General features: G+C 41.1%; 1 protein-coding gene across 3 annotated transcripts; it reads right to left on the bottom strand.

Moving 5' to 3' along the window:
• Window positions 1-4,797: 4,797 nt before the first annotated feature.
• On the bottom strand, window positions 4,798-18,902 carry RNF138 (ring finger protein 138). Of its 3 annotated transcripts, none has more exons than XM_054985521.1 (8): window positions 18,829-18,902; window positions 16,104-16,230; window positions 14,715-14,880; window positions 13,764-13,879; window positions 11,230-11,301; window positions 9,262-9,367; window positions 6,675-6,782; window positions 4,798-5,609 (listed from the first exon to the last, which is right to left on the bottom strand). In XM_054985521.1, the coding sequence occupies exons 2-8, from the start codon at window positions 16,208-16,210 to the stop codon at window positions 5,541-5,543; spliced, it is 744 nt and encodes a 247-aa protein (XP_054841496.1). In that variant the 5' UTR covers window positions 16,211-16,230; window positions 18,829-18,902; the 3' UTR covers window positions 4,798-5,540. The 3 variants fall into 3 exon arrangements, with proteins under 3 accessions (XP_054841496.1, XP_054841494.1, XP_054841495.1); XM_054985519.1 differs by lacking the exon at window positions 18,829-18,902 and adding an exon at window positions 18,066-18,181; XM_054985520.1 differs by lacking the exon at window positions 18,829-18,902 and adding an exon at window positions 18,066-18,181 and having other exon boundaries at window positions 11,230-11,295.
• Window positions 18,903-21,478: the final 2,576 nt, after the last annotated feature.

Genomic DNA, 21,478 nt, shown 5'->3' with positions numbered 1-21,478 from the left:
GAGCTGTCCCAGCCATACATCCTCCCAATTCCGTTGTACACAACTCAATCCTACAATTCTATCTTGCATTCAGTAACACTGGCTGTTCTCACTGTGTAGCATTCTAGCAGTATCTAGCATCATGACAATGTTTGGGAGAAAGATGCCAGCCTCCAGGTGGGGCCTGGGGATCTCCTGGAATTACAACTAATTTCCAGACGACAAATCAGTTCCCCTGGAGAAACTGGCTGCTTTGGAGGGTGGGCTGTATGGCAAGATGCCCTGCTGAGGTCCTTCCCCTTCCAAACCGCAGCCTCCTCAAGGCTCTACCCCCAAATCTCCAGAATTTTCCAACCCGGAGCTGGCAATCCTAATTTGTGAAGATGATGAGACTGGACATGCAAAACAACAAAGAGATTTGGATATGCTAGCACCAGCTGGGTATGCACCATGGATAGAAAAGGCTAGCAATGTTTATCATCATTTCTAATTTGCCTCTGATGTTAGATGTATATTTATCTAGTTATGTGGACTTGCTGGGCAGAGGTAGTCATGAGGCCAAGGCAGCCACCCCAGGCCCCACTCTGAGCAGGGCCCTGTGCTGTTGGCGAGAGGAGAGCACCAGGAGCTACCAGCTGCCACCCTAGCTACCTGCACTGCCCATTACTTCACCTCCTGGCTCCCATGCTGCACTGCTTGCTCCTTACCTTTTGTAGTGCTTGCAGGAGAGGGGCAGGCAGTGGAAACCCCTTCCCATGGCACAGAGGCAACATGCAGGGAGGCAATCAGTTGGGTAGTGGGGTGGGGAGGCCTCTGGCCTCCAAATCCTGTCTTCAGCCTCAGAGTCACCATGGCAAGAGGCAGCTGGTGGGGGGTGGGATGGGGAAACAGATGAGCCAGTGTGCAGTATGCTGCTGTAGGCAATCAGTTGGACAGTGGGAAATTCTGATTACCCTCTTTACCACTGCAAGAGACACAGCCAGAGGTGGGTGTGAAAGCCAAGGCAACAGCCTTCTTGCCTATGGGATTCCTCCAGCTTATTGCCCACTGGCCACCTCCATCTGCTTCCCAAACTGACCCAGCCTTCTTTGACTTTTGGATGCTGCTGGAGCTTTGCCTACTTGTCCTCTCAAACAAACATCAGCCCATGCACTTTGTTTTTTCAGCAGCTCACTCTGGAGACCGAGTGACTTCACTCCGTTTGCAGCCCTGTTTTAATTTCCTCACTGCAGGTTCCACTGTTACTACCCATCAGGCAAGCTCTGCTTCTACAGCAGATGAAACCATAGCAGAAAGTCAAAACTGAGAGGAGGAGCCTCTGAGGGACTCCCCTGCCTTGTTCTCTTCAAAGGAAAGGGCGTGGGAATCCCAGCTAGCTGCTTTTAGTAATACCTGAGGTGTGAGGTGGCAACGTGGCAGGGAATCAGTTGGGCAGTGGGAGGCAGGAACTGGCACAGGGAGGGATGCAAGCACCCACCCACCCCCACTACCAGTGCACACACTCTTTTGCTGCTCCTGTGACACAACAAAGGCTGGCAGGGGTCCCATCCTTGACTTTTGCCCAGGCCCCCAGAATCACTAAGATCATCCCTAGTGTTGCACATTAATCAACCTTGACAAAACTTTCCATTTATTACATAAACACATTTACACGAATTATGCCTTTCTAGCTGACATGTTTATATAAAAGAAAACTAACCAGTTAGAAGACTTGCACAACAAGTTAGATGACAAAATGGCTCGTTATTTTAAAAATATTTTAAAGACGTTTCTTTAAAAGACCCTGTTACCCTCTAGTGGTAGAAAGGTATTATAACTACCAGGTTCTGGTTATGAAAATCATGGAAAGAGAATGCAATCACCCAATTGCTTAGAATCAAAACTTTCAAAAATAAAGTTTTCTGGTGTGCTGGCCTATGAGACCCACTTGTAAAAGGTTATTACCAGAAAACAACCACGTGAAAACTTAAAATGTTTCTTTGGCTGAATTTTAGCAACATGATCACCACTAAGTCACTAAGTCCTTATGGAATTTACCATTTTCCAGGGTCCAATCCTATGATTTTAAAGGAAAATCAGAAGTTTATTTCTTTATTCCAACCTTACTTTTGCCAGCCAATAAGTACACAGTGTTCTAATTAAAAACTGTATTTAAAGGTAATCTAACTAACTGTGATAAAATATGAAAGATGCACAAACCCCATTGGTATAAAAGCTATTAAAAATAATTAAGTATACATGACATTCCTATTCTACTTAAACATGAGAATTAAATCAAATTTTAAGGCTCTTACCCAAGCATATTTTTACACCCTCACTGAATCCAGATGTGAGCAGTTAATAACAAGGCGTGTGTATGTGTGAAAAACCACATTCCTGCTGAATTGTGTTTCATGATGTTCCTCTGAGCATACAAATGATACTACAGGATTAATGTACATGCTAAATTACCAATTACAGTGTCAGTATTCTGTTCCCTGGGATTTATGCTGGCAGACCATTGACTATTCATAAAAAAGTTACTTCAGAACTGGTTAGTGCTAGCTGAATAAACTTCTCAAGGACACTAACTGTGCATCAGAAAAGTTGGAACGAAAAATGCCTGTTTGGATTTGTTACAGGAAGTTATAAGCAGATTCAATGAGCCATTGCTAATGCTGGCTAATTTATGCTAACTAATGAAGCGAAGCCTATAAAAATACATTCTACATACCATAGATAATTTAAATTCCACAACTATGGGGATCAAGGAAATCACATCAGTCAACAACCCACTCAGTACCTTTGTATAGTAACCAAATTTGATTTAGATCCTTACAATGGATTTTGCAGTAAATGACCTTCATGACTTTAGAAAGGAATTAGATAGGTAGGAATTCTCCTGTTATACAGGTGATTCTGGGATCTAGGGACAACACAGCAGAAGCTGCTTGAATTCCCAGATTCGTAAGCAGGGAGAAGTGCAATGTTTGCCTCCATTCCTACCCCTCAGTCTGTAACACTGCTTGTTTGTAAGCCATCAAATGCAAGCAAAACTTTTGTTCAGTAAAGGCTAGTGGCAGCTGCCTTGTTACCCAGGAGTCAGGTGATTACAATATTTAGCAATGAGTCAGCAATATCATTGGTGAAAACTACATTTTGGAAAGGCAGACCGATTACCACAATCCTAGTTACTGCCAAGATCTGCATTTAACTATGACTAGTAAACATCCCTGTGGGTTACAGCTATGCCAAGTCACTCTCCCTTTCCTATGACCTCTTTGCCTTTGACTTAGTCCCATGATAAGACTTTCTTCTCTATTCCAAATGTAGCTGATGGGGCTGTTTTTTGGAGAACACCGTGTGTGTGTGTGTGTTAATATCTTCCCTCCCATGTTGTTTTCCTGCTGAAAATATCTGAGCCACTATTTTACTTCAACAAACATCCCCAGAAGTTTCATTTGGGAAAAAAAAAGTCTTTTAAAATTATCTTGGAACTAAATGCAACATTTAGTTCAGCTGTAATCCGCCCAGGAAGAGGAGTCCTAACTAGAGATGGGCACGAAACGAACCACAGAACAAAATTCCATATGGAATGGCTGGTTCGTTTGCACCAAAATGTGTTCCGTGGGAATATGTTTTCTGAAACAAATTTTTCCAGCCGTTCCGTGGGTTCAGAGTTTCACAGACCCCGCACCGGTTTCAGCCCAACGGCTAAACCCAGTGCAGGGTCTGTGAAACTGACAGCCCATTTCTCCTGCTGCCCAGGCTGCCTGTTTCACAGACCCCGCGCTGTGGGTCTGTAAAGCAGACGTCCCGGGCAGCAGGAGAAACTGGTTACTTTAAAGATTTCCTGCACATTGACAAGTTGCACATCAAAGACGTAGGTAGACTAGAACCTTTCTCCTTGACTTCTAGCCTTGTGTATGCAGTGAGAGTTCATTTTAGGGGATCATTTAACCATGCAATCCCCACTTATAGTTTGAAACTAGGAAAAAGGTTACTAGTACTACTTCATTCTGCCACATGTCCCCTTGCACACAGCTGAGCAGTGATTGCGCCATGATATGGAGACTTTAAAAGCACATTCTGCAATCACAAGGCACAGGCTGCCTGTCTATGTAAGGTGGTTATTAGCTGCCCACAGCTCCATCATCCCAGAGTGTGCTCACATCATAATCTTTAATTTGTTCATCAACATGAGTGCCTGCAGGTACTACCTCACAGGCAAGCACCCACAAATACAGCAAGGACACCTGCACTTCCTAAGGCACATATGTAGAATGAGGATAAGTTTGCACATATGAAATGGACAGCCCGGGCAGCAGGAGAAATGGGCTGTCAGTTTCACAGACCCAGCGCCGGGTCTGTGAAACTGATAGCCCTGTTCTCCGGCTGGCCAGGAAGCAGTTGAAAGGAGTTGTCTGTTTCAAACGCCCTGCACCGGCTTCAGCAGCCGGTGCAGGGCGGTTGAAATGCCATGGAACAACGAACCACAAACTGGGAAAAGGTCAGAAGTTCGTGGTTCGAGGTTCTGTGGAATACTACAAACCACGAATTATGTGGTTCGGATTTTTTTGGTTTGTGCCCATCTCTAGTCCTACCAATATTAACTAACACAATTCTTTTAGCTGAGGCTACAGTTAGTCAGTACCCAAATACACACTCCTAGTTTCTCACCTTAAAACAAGGCTGTTACATCCCATGCAGGATAACATACGGAGGAAAAATATTAAGTAATTCACATTACTATTCAACACAGTAGATTGGGGAAATGGTTCCCAAAGATAAAACAGCTTAAACAATATCTTATTTATTTACATTGTATGATGCCTTATAACACCTTTGTTACTTACTTGTGAATACAAACCTACCTTAAAATCTAGAATTTACTTAAATAACAGCATTGAATAACAAGTATTATAACTATAGTTGTGACATCAGAATGATTCTTGCCTCTAAAACAAGTAAAATTTCTTCGCTTCCAGCTATGTACTGCAAGTAGAAATTTCTAATTATTATAAAGCCTATCTTGCCTTCTAAAATCAGAGTAACTTTTTATTTACCTAAGGCGTTAATATTCAACAACACAGGAATTAAGTAACGGAGAAGAATACAAGCAATTATCTTTACACATATACAAATTACTTTTCTCCCATACCTGCCCAATGCAATTCTACAAAGAACTGTGTACAAAACAGACACTTTCTCTAATTCTTTGCATTCCAATAACAATTCCAGATCTTACTCCAATGTAACCAAAAACATTTTCTAGAGTATATTCTATAACAAACCTTTAAAAAAGCAAAAAAGAAGAAGCTCTAAACAGCTTGATACCAATGGCAGTCGTATTTTTGTCCAAGTATTTGTGCTATTTCTACCATTTCAAAGGAAAAACATTCTATACTAAACTGTAACATTAAAATGCCCCTTGTTGTGTTTGTTTAATTAAAAAGCATTTAAAATGAATTTAAAGAAATAATAACCACTGTCCAATGGGATACAGAACTCCCTTTTATTAACTTTTAGACCACTGAAGCAGCTTCCCCTTCCCAGCAGACAGCAGTGACAACTTAGAGACTTCAAAGGTTCACTTGACAAGATTCTTCAATGGCATTTTGAAACAGAGTTTCCTCATCCAGCTGAAGATTCTAAACATAATAAAATATTTTGTTAGAAACAACACTTCTGAAATTAAAACTGTTTCACTGAATGTAATGTGTTCTTTGCATTGATAAATAAATGGATTCTAGTGTAAACATTTACATAACACATGGCTAACATTTTTTTGTAAGTAATTTCTGTATGCCTTACAAAACAGATCTTTCTTCTATGTCAGTTTCTTTTGAGATCTTTCCCCTTTGACTCCAATCTTTAATCTATTCCTCAGTACTAATTTGCCTCTTTGCTTTTTAACCTGCTGTATTTTTCCTGACAGATATTTATTTGCTTTTATATTATTTACATTATGCCACTTTCTTACTTCTGCTGCTGCCTGGCTCTATGGTGTAAGCATGTTAGTAAATACTAAAAGTGAGGATATGATCGTTTAGTGAGTGGGAGAGAGGATGTTATGTCCAAACAACTAGCAGAGAACCTAGGAAGTGAAAGATTCAAGTACATCCTGGACTCAAGCTCCAACCAATTAACTTTAACTGCAGAAAGATTTCAAGACCAAAACATTTTGGGTACATGCGGCATGTTTAGGATGGAGAGATTTTTTTTCCCAGAAAGAAGGTGGCATGAAAGAGAGATCTCTGCTTGCTGCAGTATTGTTGCAAAAGCCTGTTATCAGAGGACAATGGAACAAAAGAAATGTGTGTGGGGAACAATCACTCTTCTGCTGTCTCTTACTGCTACCGACACTGGCTAGTTCCTCTTAACTGTGGGAAGAACTATTCTACATATAAAAAAGCAGCAATTTCCTTGTGATGAAAAGTATCTAGTTTATCATGATTACTCTATACTGAAGGTTACTCTATACTGAAGCTATTCTTCAGGTACCTTTCTAGCCTTTCTGCAAAAGCTAGCTAGAAATGAGATTCCGCAACTCACTAATGCAAATGGTAGAACTTTTAAGACACGCAGCCAACTATACCTAGAAGACTGCAGAACATCCATGCATCAAAATTAGCCAAGGATAAAAAGAGGCCTATTTCAGTCTTTCAAAGAAGGAAATTATATCATTTAAAAAGCAAGAACAGAATGTTTCTTACTGTAAAATCCCCATAGTCAACTTGATGCCTTTGATTTAAGTGACTAACAAAATCTCTTGTGACCTGAGTAGGATCTCCCCACGGAAGAGATACACAAATTGGACAGATCTAAAAAGAAAAAGAAAATCAAATCTAACGGATACAAGCTAAATGAAATTCTGATTGGATTCTTATTCACTATTATCATATAATATAAAGGATTTATCATATAATCTATAAATAATTAAATGTTGTATAAATGTTACAATTTTCCATAAAATAAGCTTAAGTAGAAATGCTATGAAACTGAAGAGAGGCTAATAGAAAATATAACATTTACAAAGAAGTAATTACATCCAACTTTCTCTACAAGGCTTGAATCCATACTAACTCTTCCAAGAGCACAAGTCTTTGCACCTACAACATGATTTTCCTACCTTCCCCCTTCCCAGGGCAGCCCAAATCCCCCCACCCCCAAATTTGGCTGCTACAGTACTATTCTGAGAATGCAAGAACTTGTGCTCATGGAAATGCTAGTATGGATCCAACGAAGCTATGCATTTACTATTTCAGTTTCTAAACAAAATACTACTTGTTTCTTTGCGCCATAAGTGTGAGCATTCTTTTTATAAAACTAGCCAAGTAATATGACATATTAGGCAAATAAAGTAAAAACAAAATGAATTTCTCGCTCTAAACGTATCCACTTTAGCAAAACAGGATGTCAACTGAAAACACTGTCCAGTCAAAGCTAAACACTAAGTGCATAACTCTTCCACTGAATTCAATGTTGCTTTATCAGGGCTGTATTCCAAACCAAGCGTGTATCCTTTCGGGAAAGGGAGCTGACTTGGGCATGATAGATTTCTTTCCTCTATTTATCTTTTGAGGCAAACTAGATTCATCTACACATTACAGAGCCCTCACGTTTGTTGGCGAACAATGTAAGGACTTTGTAACATGTGCAGTGGGAGTTTTTCTGTTAAATACTACAAGCCCTTAGGAGACGATCCAGCTGCTTCTTCAACAGTACCCATCATTTTTTTCCTACCTCATTTGACTCTGTAGTTAAGGGCAGATGGAGTGAGCCCTGGAAACTATGCCACTTGTTTTTAGGAAAGTTTACTCTTTACTCAGGTCTGTACTTCAAGATCTAAAAATTCTAAAAACTAATGCTGCCTTCAGCTCTAAAATTGTTCCTCCCATAAATTCAGATGATGTGAATAACTGCGCTGAAATCATCCTTCACCAGAGGCTTAAAACTTCAGCATTTGCACTGCTTCATACCAAAATTATGGTATTCACAGGATCCAGGAGTTAGTAATAGCATCCTGTAGAGGTCTGTTAAATGTGAATTGTACCAAACCCTTGAGACAACTCAGGGCCCTATTAGTTCCTGTCAAACTTCTTGGGAAAAGGGTCTCCATTAGGGGTGTGCACCCAAAAAAGATTTGGGATTCAGGAATTCGGAACGACCCGAATCCTGAAGCAGCTTCGGGAAAGCAGTGGGGTGTTTGAAAGCAACACTTTTTTCACCACTTGCAAGTGGCAAGAAGTGTTGCTTTTAAACTTCCCGCCTTGCCGCTTCCCCCCCACCCCGATGGGAGGAGGAGAAGGGAACCCTCCTCCCCTTCCCATCAGGGGGAAAAATTGGTGGGGCAGGAAGTTTGAAAGCAAGCAGCACTTTTCTTGCTAATTTCAATGCAAACAGCTAGAAAAGTGTTGCAGGAACCCTCCTTCTCCTCCCACTGGGGGGAAAAAGCGGTGGGGCGAGAAGTTTGAAAGCAAGCAGCACTTTTGCAATGCAAACAGCTAGAAAAGTGCTGTGAGTGCGGCTGCTGCCGCTTTACCCAAAGCTTCTCAAAGCGATACAAATTGCTTTGGAAAGCTTTCCTTTGGGATTCCCAAATCGGCTCAGCAATGCTGGGGCCAATCGGAGAATCCCAAATCTTTCCAAATTGGGCCCGATTCGGGTTAAAAACCCAAACTGTAAACCCGAAGTGCACATCCCTAGTCTCCATTGCTACTTTCCCCCAATGCTTTAGGGAGTGTAAAGGTCTAGCTTCTTCTGTGAATCTGCCTATGTCTGAGGATATTCTGGCCTATTCATTGGAGAGCAACACAACAAATGACCTCCTGCTCAAAGGGGGCAAAATGAAGATCTGACATGAACTGTAGGCCTCACTCTAGGTAGGACATTTGGTTATGTCAGATCCCATTTCTATATTTGCATCTAGATGCCTTTTGCTGTCCATCTTTCAGTAAAGTTGGATTATCATGTGTTTGATGTGCTAAATTCAAGCCAATATGTTGTCTGCATTAACTCTGTTTCAAAAGTTTGGCCTCTTGGTCTTGGAAATTGGTTGGAAAGTCCCGCTTTCCAGGAAAAGGCTTTTAGCCCTGGCTGCCCAGTTTCAGAAGAGAGACCTAACCCAATTAAGACCATCTTCTTACCTATGACAACAACAGAAAATCATCAAGAAAGAGATTTTCTCCAACTCTCCACATATTTGAATTAAGAGTATTTTAAAAAGCAACCTCATATTGTGGAAATATGCTGTGATAAAACATTTACAAAGATTAAACTTGTATATACATATATACTCACTACTGCATCTATTTGATAAAGATGGCTGCTGTTGCAATGATCCAATAAGCGCTGCCTTGTGAAATTGGTTTCTTGACACAAAGGGCATTTGAATGTGGGCTGTCCACTGGAAAAAAAATTAACAAGACCCACATGGATGAAAAACAAGGGACTGGATTTATATTCTATTTGTTTTAAAAAGTGAGAAGAGTTGTCATTTACAAATACACAGGCAGAAATTGCAAAATAAGGTTACTACGTTAACTTCCAAGATCCACGAAGCAGTACATACATAAGCTTGGGCCCAGCAATGAATAAACAGAGACTTAAATAGACTTAGTTCAGTTCTGCTTGCACAAGATCTCATGCACCACCTGCTGTATTCATCTCTATATATTACAGTGCCCATAAACTGGCTGCAGAAAATTCTGGCATGCTCCAATGGTCAAGATTTTAGAACCTAGACCAATCAGGAACTTCAATGCACTTGGGAAGGTGGGGGGAACTGAAAAGGAGCTTTGTTTCTCTGTGCAAGTCCCATTCATCCATTTGCTCCAGCTGGGGTGGTGATAGTAGAAAGAAAGTCATTTACTTCCAAATTTAAGGAAGGCATTCACAGAACTAAGATTCAAACAGATGTCTACAGCATATCTTGAGGGCAGGCATCAACATAACCCTATTAAAGATGGACTGTATTTATGTCAAAATGGTTGTGTTGAAGATTACTGCTGAGTTCTTGAGCATTAACTGTTGTGTTTTCTGTCCATCACTGTGAATGTTACTGCTGAGTTTTTGTGCATGGATTGCTACTGTCAATATCCTTATACATGGTTTACTCTTTTTTTGTGCATTACTTTCATTGTCTCTGTACAACACTGCTTTCATGCTCAGCACACCTTTTTCTCTTCTCCAGTCAGAGGTTTTTCCTTCTGTTTTTTGTTTTTGAAAATTTAACTTCATTACTTATTGAATTTCCTATTGTATGATTCCCCAAGAGGGGCTTTTTTGTCTTTTTATCTTCCTCAGTACACTGGTTGGTCATCAAAGAATGTAATTGTTTATCTGCTGTCTGGTAAAGATAAAAATATCTCTTATAGGGTTGCATCAAAGAAAAGTCAAGCAAGGTATGTGGGGAAAGAGGTCTAAAATTCTGTTTTTATTTTAATGTATGCAGTGTCTTTAAATGTGTGTATGTGTGTGTGTGTATGCATGCATGTACACACGACTCCTGTTTGGATGTGGAGTATTGTACTGCTCAATCTGCAGAAGGACAGAATTGTGGTCAAGAAAGTAAGGCAAAGGGCAGCAGCAGGGAACCTATGCTGTAAGCAAACACAAAGTGTTAAAACTCTGTTCTGTACTGTCGCAGTGGCCTTAACTACAACTTCTTTGCTTTTTGGAGCATGACTAAGTTTCTTGGTAAAGCCACAGAATTATATCAATCCTCTATATTGGGGAAATGACCTTTCTATAAGAAACACAACAGCACTCCTGTGAAACACAAAAAACTCACAATCTCTTAAAACTCCTGACTGTATTATGCAATACCTTCAAGTAAGGGGTTCCAGTGCTCAAATAGGTTGAGAACCATTATTTTCCAAACATTTTGGATGCTTAAATACATGCCTTCCATGCCTGAAACATACAGTAATAGAAACCTATACAGAGATGAAGCAAATCACGGATGCTAGAACAAATCTGAGGGTGGGATGTGGAGGGATGAAAAAAAGGATTCTGTTCTCAAAAGATTTCCTACCTATATGGAAAAATCCCCAATGCTGAAATAAATGAAGAAATATTTGCCCATACACAGCTGTATATATACGTATCAAAGGCTATGCACACACATCAGAGCCACCGGACCAGTTATGTTTTCAAATCTTTTCGAATGAACATAAACGTTTCCTTCATCCACTCCTCCTCCTCCCCCCCTAGTCATAGAACCAATATCTCAATCCAAATAATTATTGTCTTCGAAGATTATCCTACCTTGCATCTTCTTCAGGAACTTGTTGATTAGAATTTTCTCCAATTTCCGAAATAGAAGACTCACTTCTAAAACTTCACATAAAAGGTGCTAGTTTATTGTTACAGAAGTGCTAAAATCCTATACAGTGTTATAAACAGTAAGCCCTACTAAATCCTGTGGGACTCGCTTTTGAATAAACATTATTAGAATAAGACCTACAAAAATGTTTGTTCTTCTTGTATTATAAAGAATCTCACAGTTGATTCTGTGAGATTGCTTTCAAGAAGTCCTGGGCAAGGCATGTGCATGTGATTGCATTTAAAGGAACAGAACTGTAAACAAAGCCACACCTGGGAACAGCTGGTAGCAACTCCTCCAATCCCAACAGCACTTTTCCAGATGGTATAATCACAAGAATCTATAGCACTGTGCCATGCAATTCACATTCTTATTTCTCCATTTGTCTGTGTGCACAGTTATAGGATGGGGCTGCTTGAATGGATGGGAAAATATCTGTGCAAAGCCACAATAAAATCTGAAATAACTGAAACATCATATGTGACCCGGGGGGAAAGGCCTTTACAATTTATAGAACTGACATCTAGCTTGCAGAAACAACCTAAATAATGTTCTGGAAGATTGAAATGTCCAGCTGGGTTTTGAGTATTGTGATTTTTAATGTCAGATTTATTCTTTTGCACAGAGGCTGACCTGTCTGTCCACTTTAGAGAGTGAAAGGGCACTGCTAACATTTGATAGCATATATAACATTGGAAGATGAACAAATGAATGACCCTGAGATGGTACAACTGGTGTTGTTGAGATATAAATGCGCCATAGAAAAAGCCTCTCTTTGTCAAATAGATTTTGTTTGGAGGTAGCATTTTTCTTGAGGGGGAGTTGCCGATTTGAGGTCATCTATGATAAGATTAGTTTTGGAGCTGCCCTTTCAGGCATTTTCTACATTACTGAAAGCAAGGCAGAAAAGGACTATTTATCTATAAGGACAGAAATCTTCCCTAACATTCACTAAAGTAGGCACGTATCAGTCTGATAAGAAGAGCACTGTATTTGAAAAGACAATGGTTGAGACAACTCTAAGGTGGGGGAAAAACCCCTACACCCACAATGAAAAATGAATGAAAAATATATTTTTCGAATACTCAGACAATTATGCGCCAAATATACATCAAAATGTAACTGCATCCAATGACTATTTACAAGAAAACATAAATAGAAAAAATACATGAGGTATGGTAAACATCATAAAAAACAGTTCCAGATCACAAAATCATTGGATTCATTTACATTTTGATGTATATTTGGTGCATAATTGTCTAACTTTTCTAAAAATAATTTTTCATTCATTCTTCACTGTTTGTGGGTGTAGGTTTTTGTTTCTCTTTGTGTAATACTTTTCATAGGTGTTTGAAGGGATACCTTTTACTTTCCTTTAAGACAACTCTAAGACACATTTTGCAGAATGTGTCTGGTCAGGACTGTTATCCTCCTATGAAAAACTCAAGAGTCCATCTTTAATTTCTAGCTATCTGGGGTAACAAATGTAATTAAAAAAGAATTCTCCATCACAGTTTCAAAGCAAAATAATTTGCCCAAAACACATTACTGAAACTATGATAGAAGTGGGAATTAAATCCATGCTGTCCAGATTTATGTATTTATGTCTGTTCCAATCCAAAACCCAGATTTATTTATTTATGTCAATTCCAAATAAATGCACTCAAAAGTCAGATTTGTAAACCAACATGTATATACTTGGAAGTAAATCACATGGAACCCTGTGAGACTTCTGATTAATGGTCAGTAGGATCTATGTATTAAAAACTCTGAGTTCCAAAGTCTAAATAGAGAGATTGAGAACTTACTCTAATGCAGTTCTAGCAAGATCTCAATTGAAGCATATGTAATCTATTTTTGGTGTCATAATTAAACCATCTTATTATGTTTACATTTCAAGACAACCTAAGCTACTGAACCTGCTTCTCCATGCTATTAGCTGTTTCTAAAGCAGACAATCATGTATCTAATTCTGAACCTGTGTGGACATAAAAAGCCAGAGAACGGGACCAGGTTCAGATATGAGGATCTTCTGCAGATCTCAGGGACCCCCCAGATTTGCAGAAAATTCTGAAAAAAATGAAGGGGGGTTTAAATCCCACCCCCAAGAGAGGAAAGTTGTCTGTGCTTGTGTAGATGACACAAGGAAATGTCCCCTTCAGGGTTGCTGTGCAGCAGGTGGGAGAAGCAAAACCACCACGTGTCAGGCAAGGGGTGGCAACTAGACATGTGTCAGGTAAAGGGGGGGGGACTAGAGGAGAGCTGTACCTATCACTGAATGAGCCAGGCAGTTGTTGGAAGCAGCTTTTCTGGTTGGCAGGCTAGCTGGCAAGTGGACAGCCCAGCAAGGGAGTGGGAGGGCATGAAAAGGATGTGATCCCCCCACCCAAATTTCATGTGTCTCTGCATGTGTATAAAAGTTTGAGATTTTTTAAAAAGACACAAATTTATGAAGATACTTGCAAACATAAATTACCTGTTTCCTGTTGAATCTTCTGATAACTCTAAGTTTGGGATTAAAGAAGAAACGCCATATTCATCTTGATACTTCTTACATGATTTATAATGCTGTCTCATACGAGAGAATCTTATCTGTGAATAAAGAGATTTTAAAAGGCAACAGGAGAGGTCACATTTCTATATTTTCAGTTAAAGGGCCTCAGGTAATAGCTCTTAAAGATCTTTCTCTGCAAGACTCCAAAAACTACCGCCAGCATGAGAGTTTATGTTTTTGCTGCCAGTTCAAACAGTTTGGTGTTTTAAATAAATACAATATTAAGAAAAATAAACCAATGATCTTACTTGCTATAAAGTAAATTCACATGTTAATCTAGAAAAAAAACCACTTCCATGAACAGAAAAAAATAGAAAATAAAAGAGAAAAATGCAGGATTGTGTCAATTAGTTGATGTAAGATTCTACAAAATGTATTATGTTACATCACATCCCAGCTAGGACGTAGCGCACAAACTGCTCTAATTCTTTTCATCACAATGTTTTTGCTGAGCTTAGTTCAAGGAAAGTATTATAGTATTTTATGACTTGACCGTCAAACAACACAAGGGAGGATGGCTAAAGTTAAAGTATGTAAGATTTGGTTGCTATTTGTACAGTGCATGATTACTTAACTGCAGTCAAGTCATTCAAAATATAAAATGGAAAAATAGATCTGGATATGGAAAAATGGCTGCAAGACTGTTTCTGCCCCCAAATAATGGTTTTAATTTGCATAAGTTCCCTGATAAGTCATGGCCACAACAAAAGGCACTGTACCTATACACAATACAGTCTTTGTTACGTAGAGCCAGAGTCTGCTGTCTCTCAAGAGCTTCATAATGCAAAAAACTAGTTGCATATAATGACACAATACCACCTGTCTGCCAAGAAAAATGATTTTTGCACACTTAGAACTATTCAACCACTCCACCTGTTTGTCACAGCATCTACAGCTCCCCACCAATTTCTTCATGTTGTTTTCAACATCTAAGGCTCTGTTAGGACGTGCTTTTTCTTTTCTGGTCACAATTCCTCGGCATAACGGACAGTGTGTTCCACCTTCTTTCATAGCCATTAAGAAACATTTTCTGCAAAACCTGAACCCAAATATAAATCAGTATATAAAAGAGAAAAAGTGTGCTTTTTCTTCCAATTCTGGAATTATAGTGCATTCTGCCACACTCCATAAATCATATACATATAAAATAACAAGCTGTCAAATTTCTCTGTAAGCAGTTATCACTTTCTTACACTAACTTTTAAGTAAAATTAGGCTCAGTAAATCTGGTGTAACTTGAATGTTGATCAACATAAATATTTTAAGTTATACTGCTTAGTGGCTGGGAATTATGGCATGAATTTACAATAACCTGAGCTTTTAAAAATAAATATACATACTTTGTATGTGGTTGTGTGTGTGTATTCGTGCGTGTATACACACTCACACTTTGTAATCAGATGAATTATCAGATGAATTATTGTAATCAGATATAATGCAGATCTAAGAGAGTTCAAATCAGCATTTTTATATGCATGTGGATCTCTTATGTTGTAATACACATCATAGACAAAACAAAACCTAAAACCACAAATTCTTATGGCAGTACATAATAAATCTTTTTGGATGAAACTAAAAATTACTCTGTTGTATGGGTTCACAATTGGTTTTATGTTTTTTTAACCGCTGTTTTATGTTTATCTTAATTTAATTGCTGAGGATGCAACTTTAACAAGTCAACTGGCATGGGGTACAGAGGTTTCTTAACCCACTCCTCTCACACAATTTTTAAAGTGAAAATCACCCCCCCACACGCTGCCTTTTTGGTTTGTTTTTTCCTTATAAGTTTAAGAAGTCCTCCTATCCCTGCCCCAGTATTTTGATTCAATTTGCTGCCTTGGAGGAATATAGCATGTAGTTCTGCTTTATCCTTAACCAGAGCTCAACAAATCCCAGGCGCCAGGTCACCATGACACCTAAAATTTAATTGTGCCTAGTATTTTCAGCAATGATTTTATTGTCTCTCAGAAATTCTCATTGGAAGTACAAAAGGTTGGATCCAACCAATTTTTCTGCTGGCGAAACAGAGAGGAAAGATTCCTTCAACCATCAAAAGAGCTATGTTTTGTTTCATAGGACCTAAATGAACAAAAGTCACTGGGAGTGGGAGCTGTAATAAGGAGAAGAATTGGACATGATTGAGCAAAAAGCTGACTAGATCAAACATTAACTGCCAGGATAACAGCTAAGCTGTGAACCTCCTGGAAATGCAGGCTGCATGCCAAGAGCAGAGGAAAACTTGAGACATGGGTAGATACCTACACATGCTGACAAATGGAAATTCTCACTGGTGTTTTAAACACATCTTGGCAGACAGGGCAGTAATAATCATCTTCATTGAAACAAATTGTGGCAGGTTCTTCATTCATGGCAGCAAATAACAGTCTTTCTGAAAGAACAATGAAAGAAAAATATACAATTATGCTATAGGCATAAGCCTATGTATGGTCCTTCCATATGTAATTGTTTTAACATTTCATTTTGTTCATTTTCCTTTTATTACTATTTACACTTTAGAAGCACCAAGAAAGAATTTTGAGTGATTATGGTATGGAAGAATTTTTAAAGTATGAATATGAATTTGGGACACACACTGCTCCTATTCTTTGAAAAACTGCAGTTTTCTCAGGATTTTACATATGGACAGGGCCAGCGCCAGAGGTTTCAGCGCCTGTGGTGGCGGGCGCGCACGCGCCCCACGGGAGGCGTGATGACGTCATCGCAGATGTCATCACGCACCACAGGGGGGCTGGGCTGCGCGTGGACCACCGAGCACAGAAGCTGCGGGCTGCTGCTGGAGCAGCGCGTGGAGGCTGCTCCGTGCGCTGCCCCAGCAGCAGCTCACAGCTTCTGCGCTCGGCCGGGGCGGAGGAGTGCGCAGTGGAGCTGAGGTGGCTGGCTGCAGCAGTAGCTGTAGCCAGCCAGGCAGCCCTGTGCCGCCGCCGCCACATGCCCCAGCCGAGTGCAGAAGCTGCGGGCTGCTGCTGTAGCGGCGCGCGGAGGCTGCTCCGTGCGCCGCCCCAGCAGCAGCTCACAGCTTCTGCGCCTGGCTGGGGCGGAGGAGCGCGCAGCTGAGCTGGCGTGGCTGGCTACAGCTGCTGCTGCAGCCAGCCAGCCAGCCAGCTCCGTGCTGCCGCCGCCGCGCGCCCCCGCTGGGCGCAGAAGCCGCGAGCCGCTGCTCGAGCGGCGCACAGAGGCTGTGCCCAGCTGAGGTGTGTGGCGGCGGCGGCAGCAAGGGTATGGCTGGCTGGCTGGCTGCAGCAGTAGCTACAGGCGGTCCTGTCATGCCAGCTTCGCTGCGCGCGCCTCTGCCCCCAACACCCCCTCCAGCGCCCCTCCAGTGCCCGAGGCCACCGCCTACCTGGCCTCCATGGGCGCGCCGCCGGCCCTGCATATGGAGTGTGATGGTCCTAAAAATAAGATTAAAAGAACTGAAAGTAGCAAGTGGAAGTTTAATTAATGCATCATAAAAAGATTGGATGCTGATAATCTTGCCCCGTTTGTCCTCACATCCACCCCATGACTGAAATTGCCAATGGAACTGCTCTGGATTCTGTTCATAATGGACACTAGTTATATTCATTAAGGTACAGGGCCTTTTTCTATGCTGACACTGTACCTCTGTAACACCCTCCCTTCAAAAATAAACAATAATCTCATGGCACTTTAAAGAGGAACAACCTTTCATTCTACCATGTTTATGGACATACCGAGCCTATGAAGATAATAAGTTGTTAACAGGGCCACTTGTCTCAAGAAACCCACCTGTCCCTTTCTTCTTAATGTTTCTTATACTTTTTTTACTGTGTTAGGCCTTTGTAGGCTATGCATTTTACAGATGTTTGCTGAAATTTCATGAGCTCCTTATTTTTTGTTTTCACGTATTTTCAAGACAGTTTTATTGTTGGCGTTGTTTTGCTTTTTAAATTGAAAGGCAGTACATAATAAAAGTAATTCCATCACGATACCGACGGGGCAGCACAGCCACGGCTTGTGCAACGCGCACAACGAAAAGGATCTGAGGGTTGAGGAAGAGAAAGCGCTCCTTTGCTTACGGTACCCGCCAAAGCGCAGTCACACCTTCGAAGTCCGTTGAAGCCAATGGCCGGTTTTAAATCCGTTTTACAACGGCAGCGTTAATTCTTCCCTACTTCGCGGAGTCCCAGAGACTCCGAAATATTCTCGCTTTTTGCCTGAAGGTTCCGCTAGGAGGCAAGATACTACCTGTTGCAAGAAAGGGAGATTCGCTGGCAACCGGGCCGAGATCTTCAGGGCTCTCCCGTGTGGGGGCTGGCAACCCCCCACCATTCTCCATGCGGCTGTAGGGCCGCCGCCTTAGCGGCCTCCCTCCAGCCCGCGGGGGCGGGTCGCCCGGGCAACAGCTCCTCGCCTTGGCGGGAATTGTTAGTGAACAAGAGTGACGCCTCCTCCCCAAAGCCGCTTCTCGCCCTCCCTCTCATAACCGCGCTGGTAGTGCGAGACGGCGAGAGCTTAGGTGAACCCCAAACAATTCAAGTCCTACTTCTCGGCACAGACCGGGGCAGTTACAGTTCTCGTCGGACCCTGCTGAGATTTCAGGCCGCTTTGTGGGAAACTTGCACATACATTCTGCAAGCATTTTGTTTATGGAACTTTCACTGGCCTGTACCCTAAAGTCCCTCCTAAGCAGACGAAATGGTTCCGACGCCTGTCAAACCAGAACTATTCACGAAGCCTACAATTAAATCAAGAGTCTCTCAAAAGCCGTAGGGCTCTTTTCTTCAAACTCAGTTTTATTGGCTATGCTTTGTAAGAACGAAGGCACTGAAAATAACCGACAACCGTTATTTTAAAATATCAGCATATTTAAAGCAATCCCGCAGTCCTGGGGTTTTTGAAAAAGTGACACCCAACCTATTTCAAGAAAAATAAAACTATTTCCTTATCCTTTTGATCCCGTCACCCAAATAATTCTTCACATGAACAAGTCCCCCCCCCCCCCTTTTACCTCGGGGATCTGTTCTTTGGCGGCTCTACATCAGTGTCAAAAAGAGAGGCCGTGCTTAGCAGAAGCGAGACCGGTGTTCAGATGAACCAGGTACGCTGCTCGGGAAAACACTCTGCTAGGGGGAAAAAAACCAGGCAGTCGTCCGCCTTGTAATTTCTGGACGTGGCGTGGAGCATTGTGACTGCCCTCTAACGGCTACTGGCATGACACAATAAAATGTAAACTTGCGATGCAAGGAGAAAGGGAGGCTGTTAAACTGATGGATTCCTAATCAAAGCTTGGCTGCCTTCAGCGCATCGATAAAGGTATTTAACTCCTACAAGGCAAATCCTGGCGGGAGAACACCAGGCCTCGCCTGGAGGCTGGCAACCCTAGGGTAGCACAGTAGTCACAACGTGATTAGCGGCGCAAAATTACGGCCTATTACCTACCGGCCCATTCATCTATGTACACTACTAAATAAAACTTGAATTCTTCAAGGCACTTTATGTTTCTGATGGCTACTGCAACTGTTCCTTCCTCAAATCCTAGTCTGATGAGATAATGGAAGAATCACATCCTCACATTCCAACTTTTACACAGTTGTTTAATGTAGGAGTGTTTGTATATGAGGTAATACTTCATGTCCATTGAGTATTAGGTGCAAAAACTTAGTTTCCACACCTTCTAGTAATAAGTATGCCTTAGGTCATGTATATTACTGTATTCTTGGAGTTTCAGAAGTATTGTGAACATTTGAGGGTTCTCGTTCACACCCTTTCTGAAAATAGACTTTAAAACATCTCCCTTTCGGACTTCTGGGTAGGGTGGAAATCTCTTTCCCTATCTGGAGAGTTTAAGTCTAGATGATCACATTTTTCTAGTAATGCAGGTATCTCAGGATCCCTTTAAATCTTACCTTAGCCCTATGGTAACCACCTTTGTGATTGACTGCAGAATGACTTGGATAAAGTTTAAACGATCCTACCACGTGGGTCTGCCCACTGAACCAATACTTTCCCTGGATGCCCAGTTAGTCAGCAGGAACCAAGTGACTGGCCCCACCCATGAGTCTTAAGCCATTCCAATAATTAAGAGCAACTTATGCGGGGGAGGGGGGACAGGTAACTTACCTTAACAGTTGTTCTTCAAATTGTCATCTGTCCATTTACACTGATGGATTTCCCACACTATAGAATTATGCTGTGAGCTGGCTAGTAAGCACACACACACACCCCTCCGAAGTTCAGGGTTCTTTCAACCATAGCAATGACTGCTTCATCAGCTTTCATTACAGGAGGTTCACTGCTGGAACTATGCAGGGCAGTTGCCTAGTCCCAACAGTCTGCTTTGTTAAGCATTATACCCTTGATCTCTGGACTAGAACTGATGCATCATTAGAGCTAGTAAGGCATGAACTACCCCCCCTCCTAGAGAGACAGTTTTAGACTATATATGCCTAGAGGGGGAAGGGAATTATGCCTTCTCACTCAGTTACTCTAAAAAACAGTACACTGCAAATTCAAAGTACCCTGTTGCAGAAAAGGTGGCTGGGTTGTGTGAATGTGCTAGTTGGTTTAGCCAATAGAACAAAATCAGAGACTGGCGCTGAGCAGTTGAGGAAGAGGCTGGTTGCTGGGGAACTTGATAAAATCGTCTGTGCTCTTAACACCTTGAATAAGGGCTGTATTTTTTAAGTTGAAGACTGAAGACTGGGTTCCAGTTTGTTCCTTTAATCAAGAGGACTGTATTGAAAGACTGGTGCTTGATGGACTTTACTCACCCCGAAGTAGTATCAAGCAACCACCAGTTACTTGACTGAATTCTAATACATCCTTTGAACATTTTTGTTCTATGTTACACCTATGTGTTTAGTTATAAAAATCTATGTGGATTTGTCTGACTACTGAAACGCTTTGACTTAAAGACATTTCTTAACTTACATTTCTCTTGCAAATTTGGTTCCTAATTTATCCCCATAGAACCTATACAGAAAGAGGTTATAAATGCACAGAAGGCTACATCTCCCCCCTGCCCCCAAATAAGTTAAAGGTAAGTCTCCATGCATCATACTGATGGATACAGACTAGCGAGCTGATGTATCTGGAGGTGGATTCCTTTTTTTGTTGTTGTTGATGAAATAGTGAAGAACAGCAAGTCCAAAGGTAGAATGCTGGGTTGAAGCAGCCACTCTGTATCACTCTGGAATCAGAATTCCTCCTCTACAGGTCAATAAAGTGGCCACTGCTCTTCTGGAATGAGCCCAGATCCTCTGCAGAGGTGGCTTATACCAGTTTGTAGCAAATCCAGCAGTGTGTAATACAGAAGCCACAAAGAAATAAAAGTGGCTTCCATGCCATTAGGATAACATGTACCAAACAACCACATATACCAAATTTCATGTGTCGCAGTTATGTGAAAGTATCCTACTCATTTTTGTGTCCTCAAATGTGAATGACACAGTCAGTCATACTCAAGCCTCTTATAAAAATAATATATTTTCTATTATTTCACCATTTCAGACATCTGTGTACAAATCTGCACTTTAATCCTTACAAAATATATTTACAGTTAAAGGTGTTTTGAAAAATAGTATACAGTATTTATTATATATATGTCATATTAGTTTGCTGTCCTACCACGATGTGATATTACAGTTTGTATTAGATCT

Source organism: Eublepharis macularius, chromosome 7 (assembly GCF_028583425.1).
Source record: "Eublepharis macularius isolate TG4126 chromosome 7, MPM_Emac_v1.0, whole genome shotgun sequence".
NCBI lineage: Eukaryota > Metazoa > Chordata > Lepidosauria > Squamata > Eublepharidae > Eublepharis > Eublepharis macularius.
This window is presented reverse-complemented; position numbering and strand designations above follow the sequence as displayed.

Coding starts and splice junctions, on each gene's coding strand:
- RNF138 (XM_054985519.1), bottom strand. CDS start 18,156: ATGGAGAATGGTGGGGGGTTGCCAGCCCCCACACGGGAGAGCCCTGAA. Junction 11,302..13,763: donor GAAGATTCAACAGGAAACAG/GTAATTTATGTT, acceptor TTTTATGTGAAG/TTTTAGAAGTGAGTCTTCTA. Junction 9,368..11,229: donor GTTCCTGAAGAAGATGCAAG/GTAGGATAATCT, acceptor TTTTTTTTCCAG/TGGACAGCCCACATTCAAAT.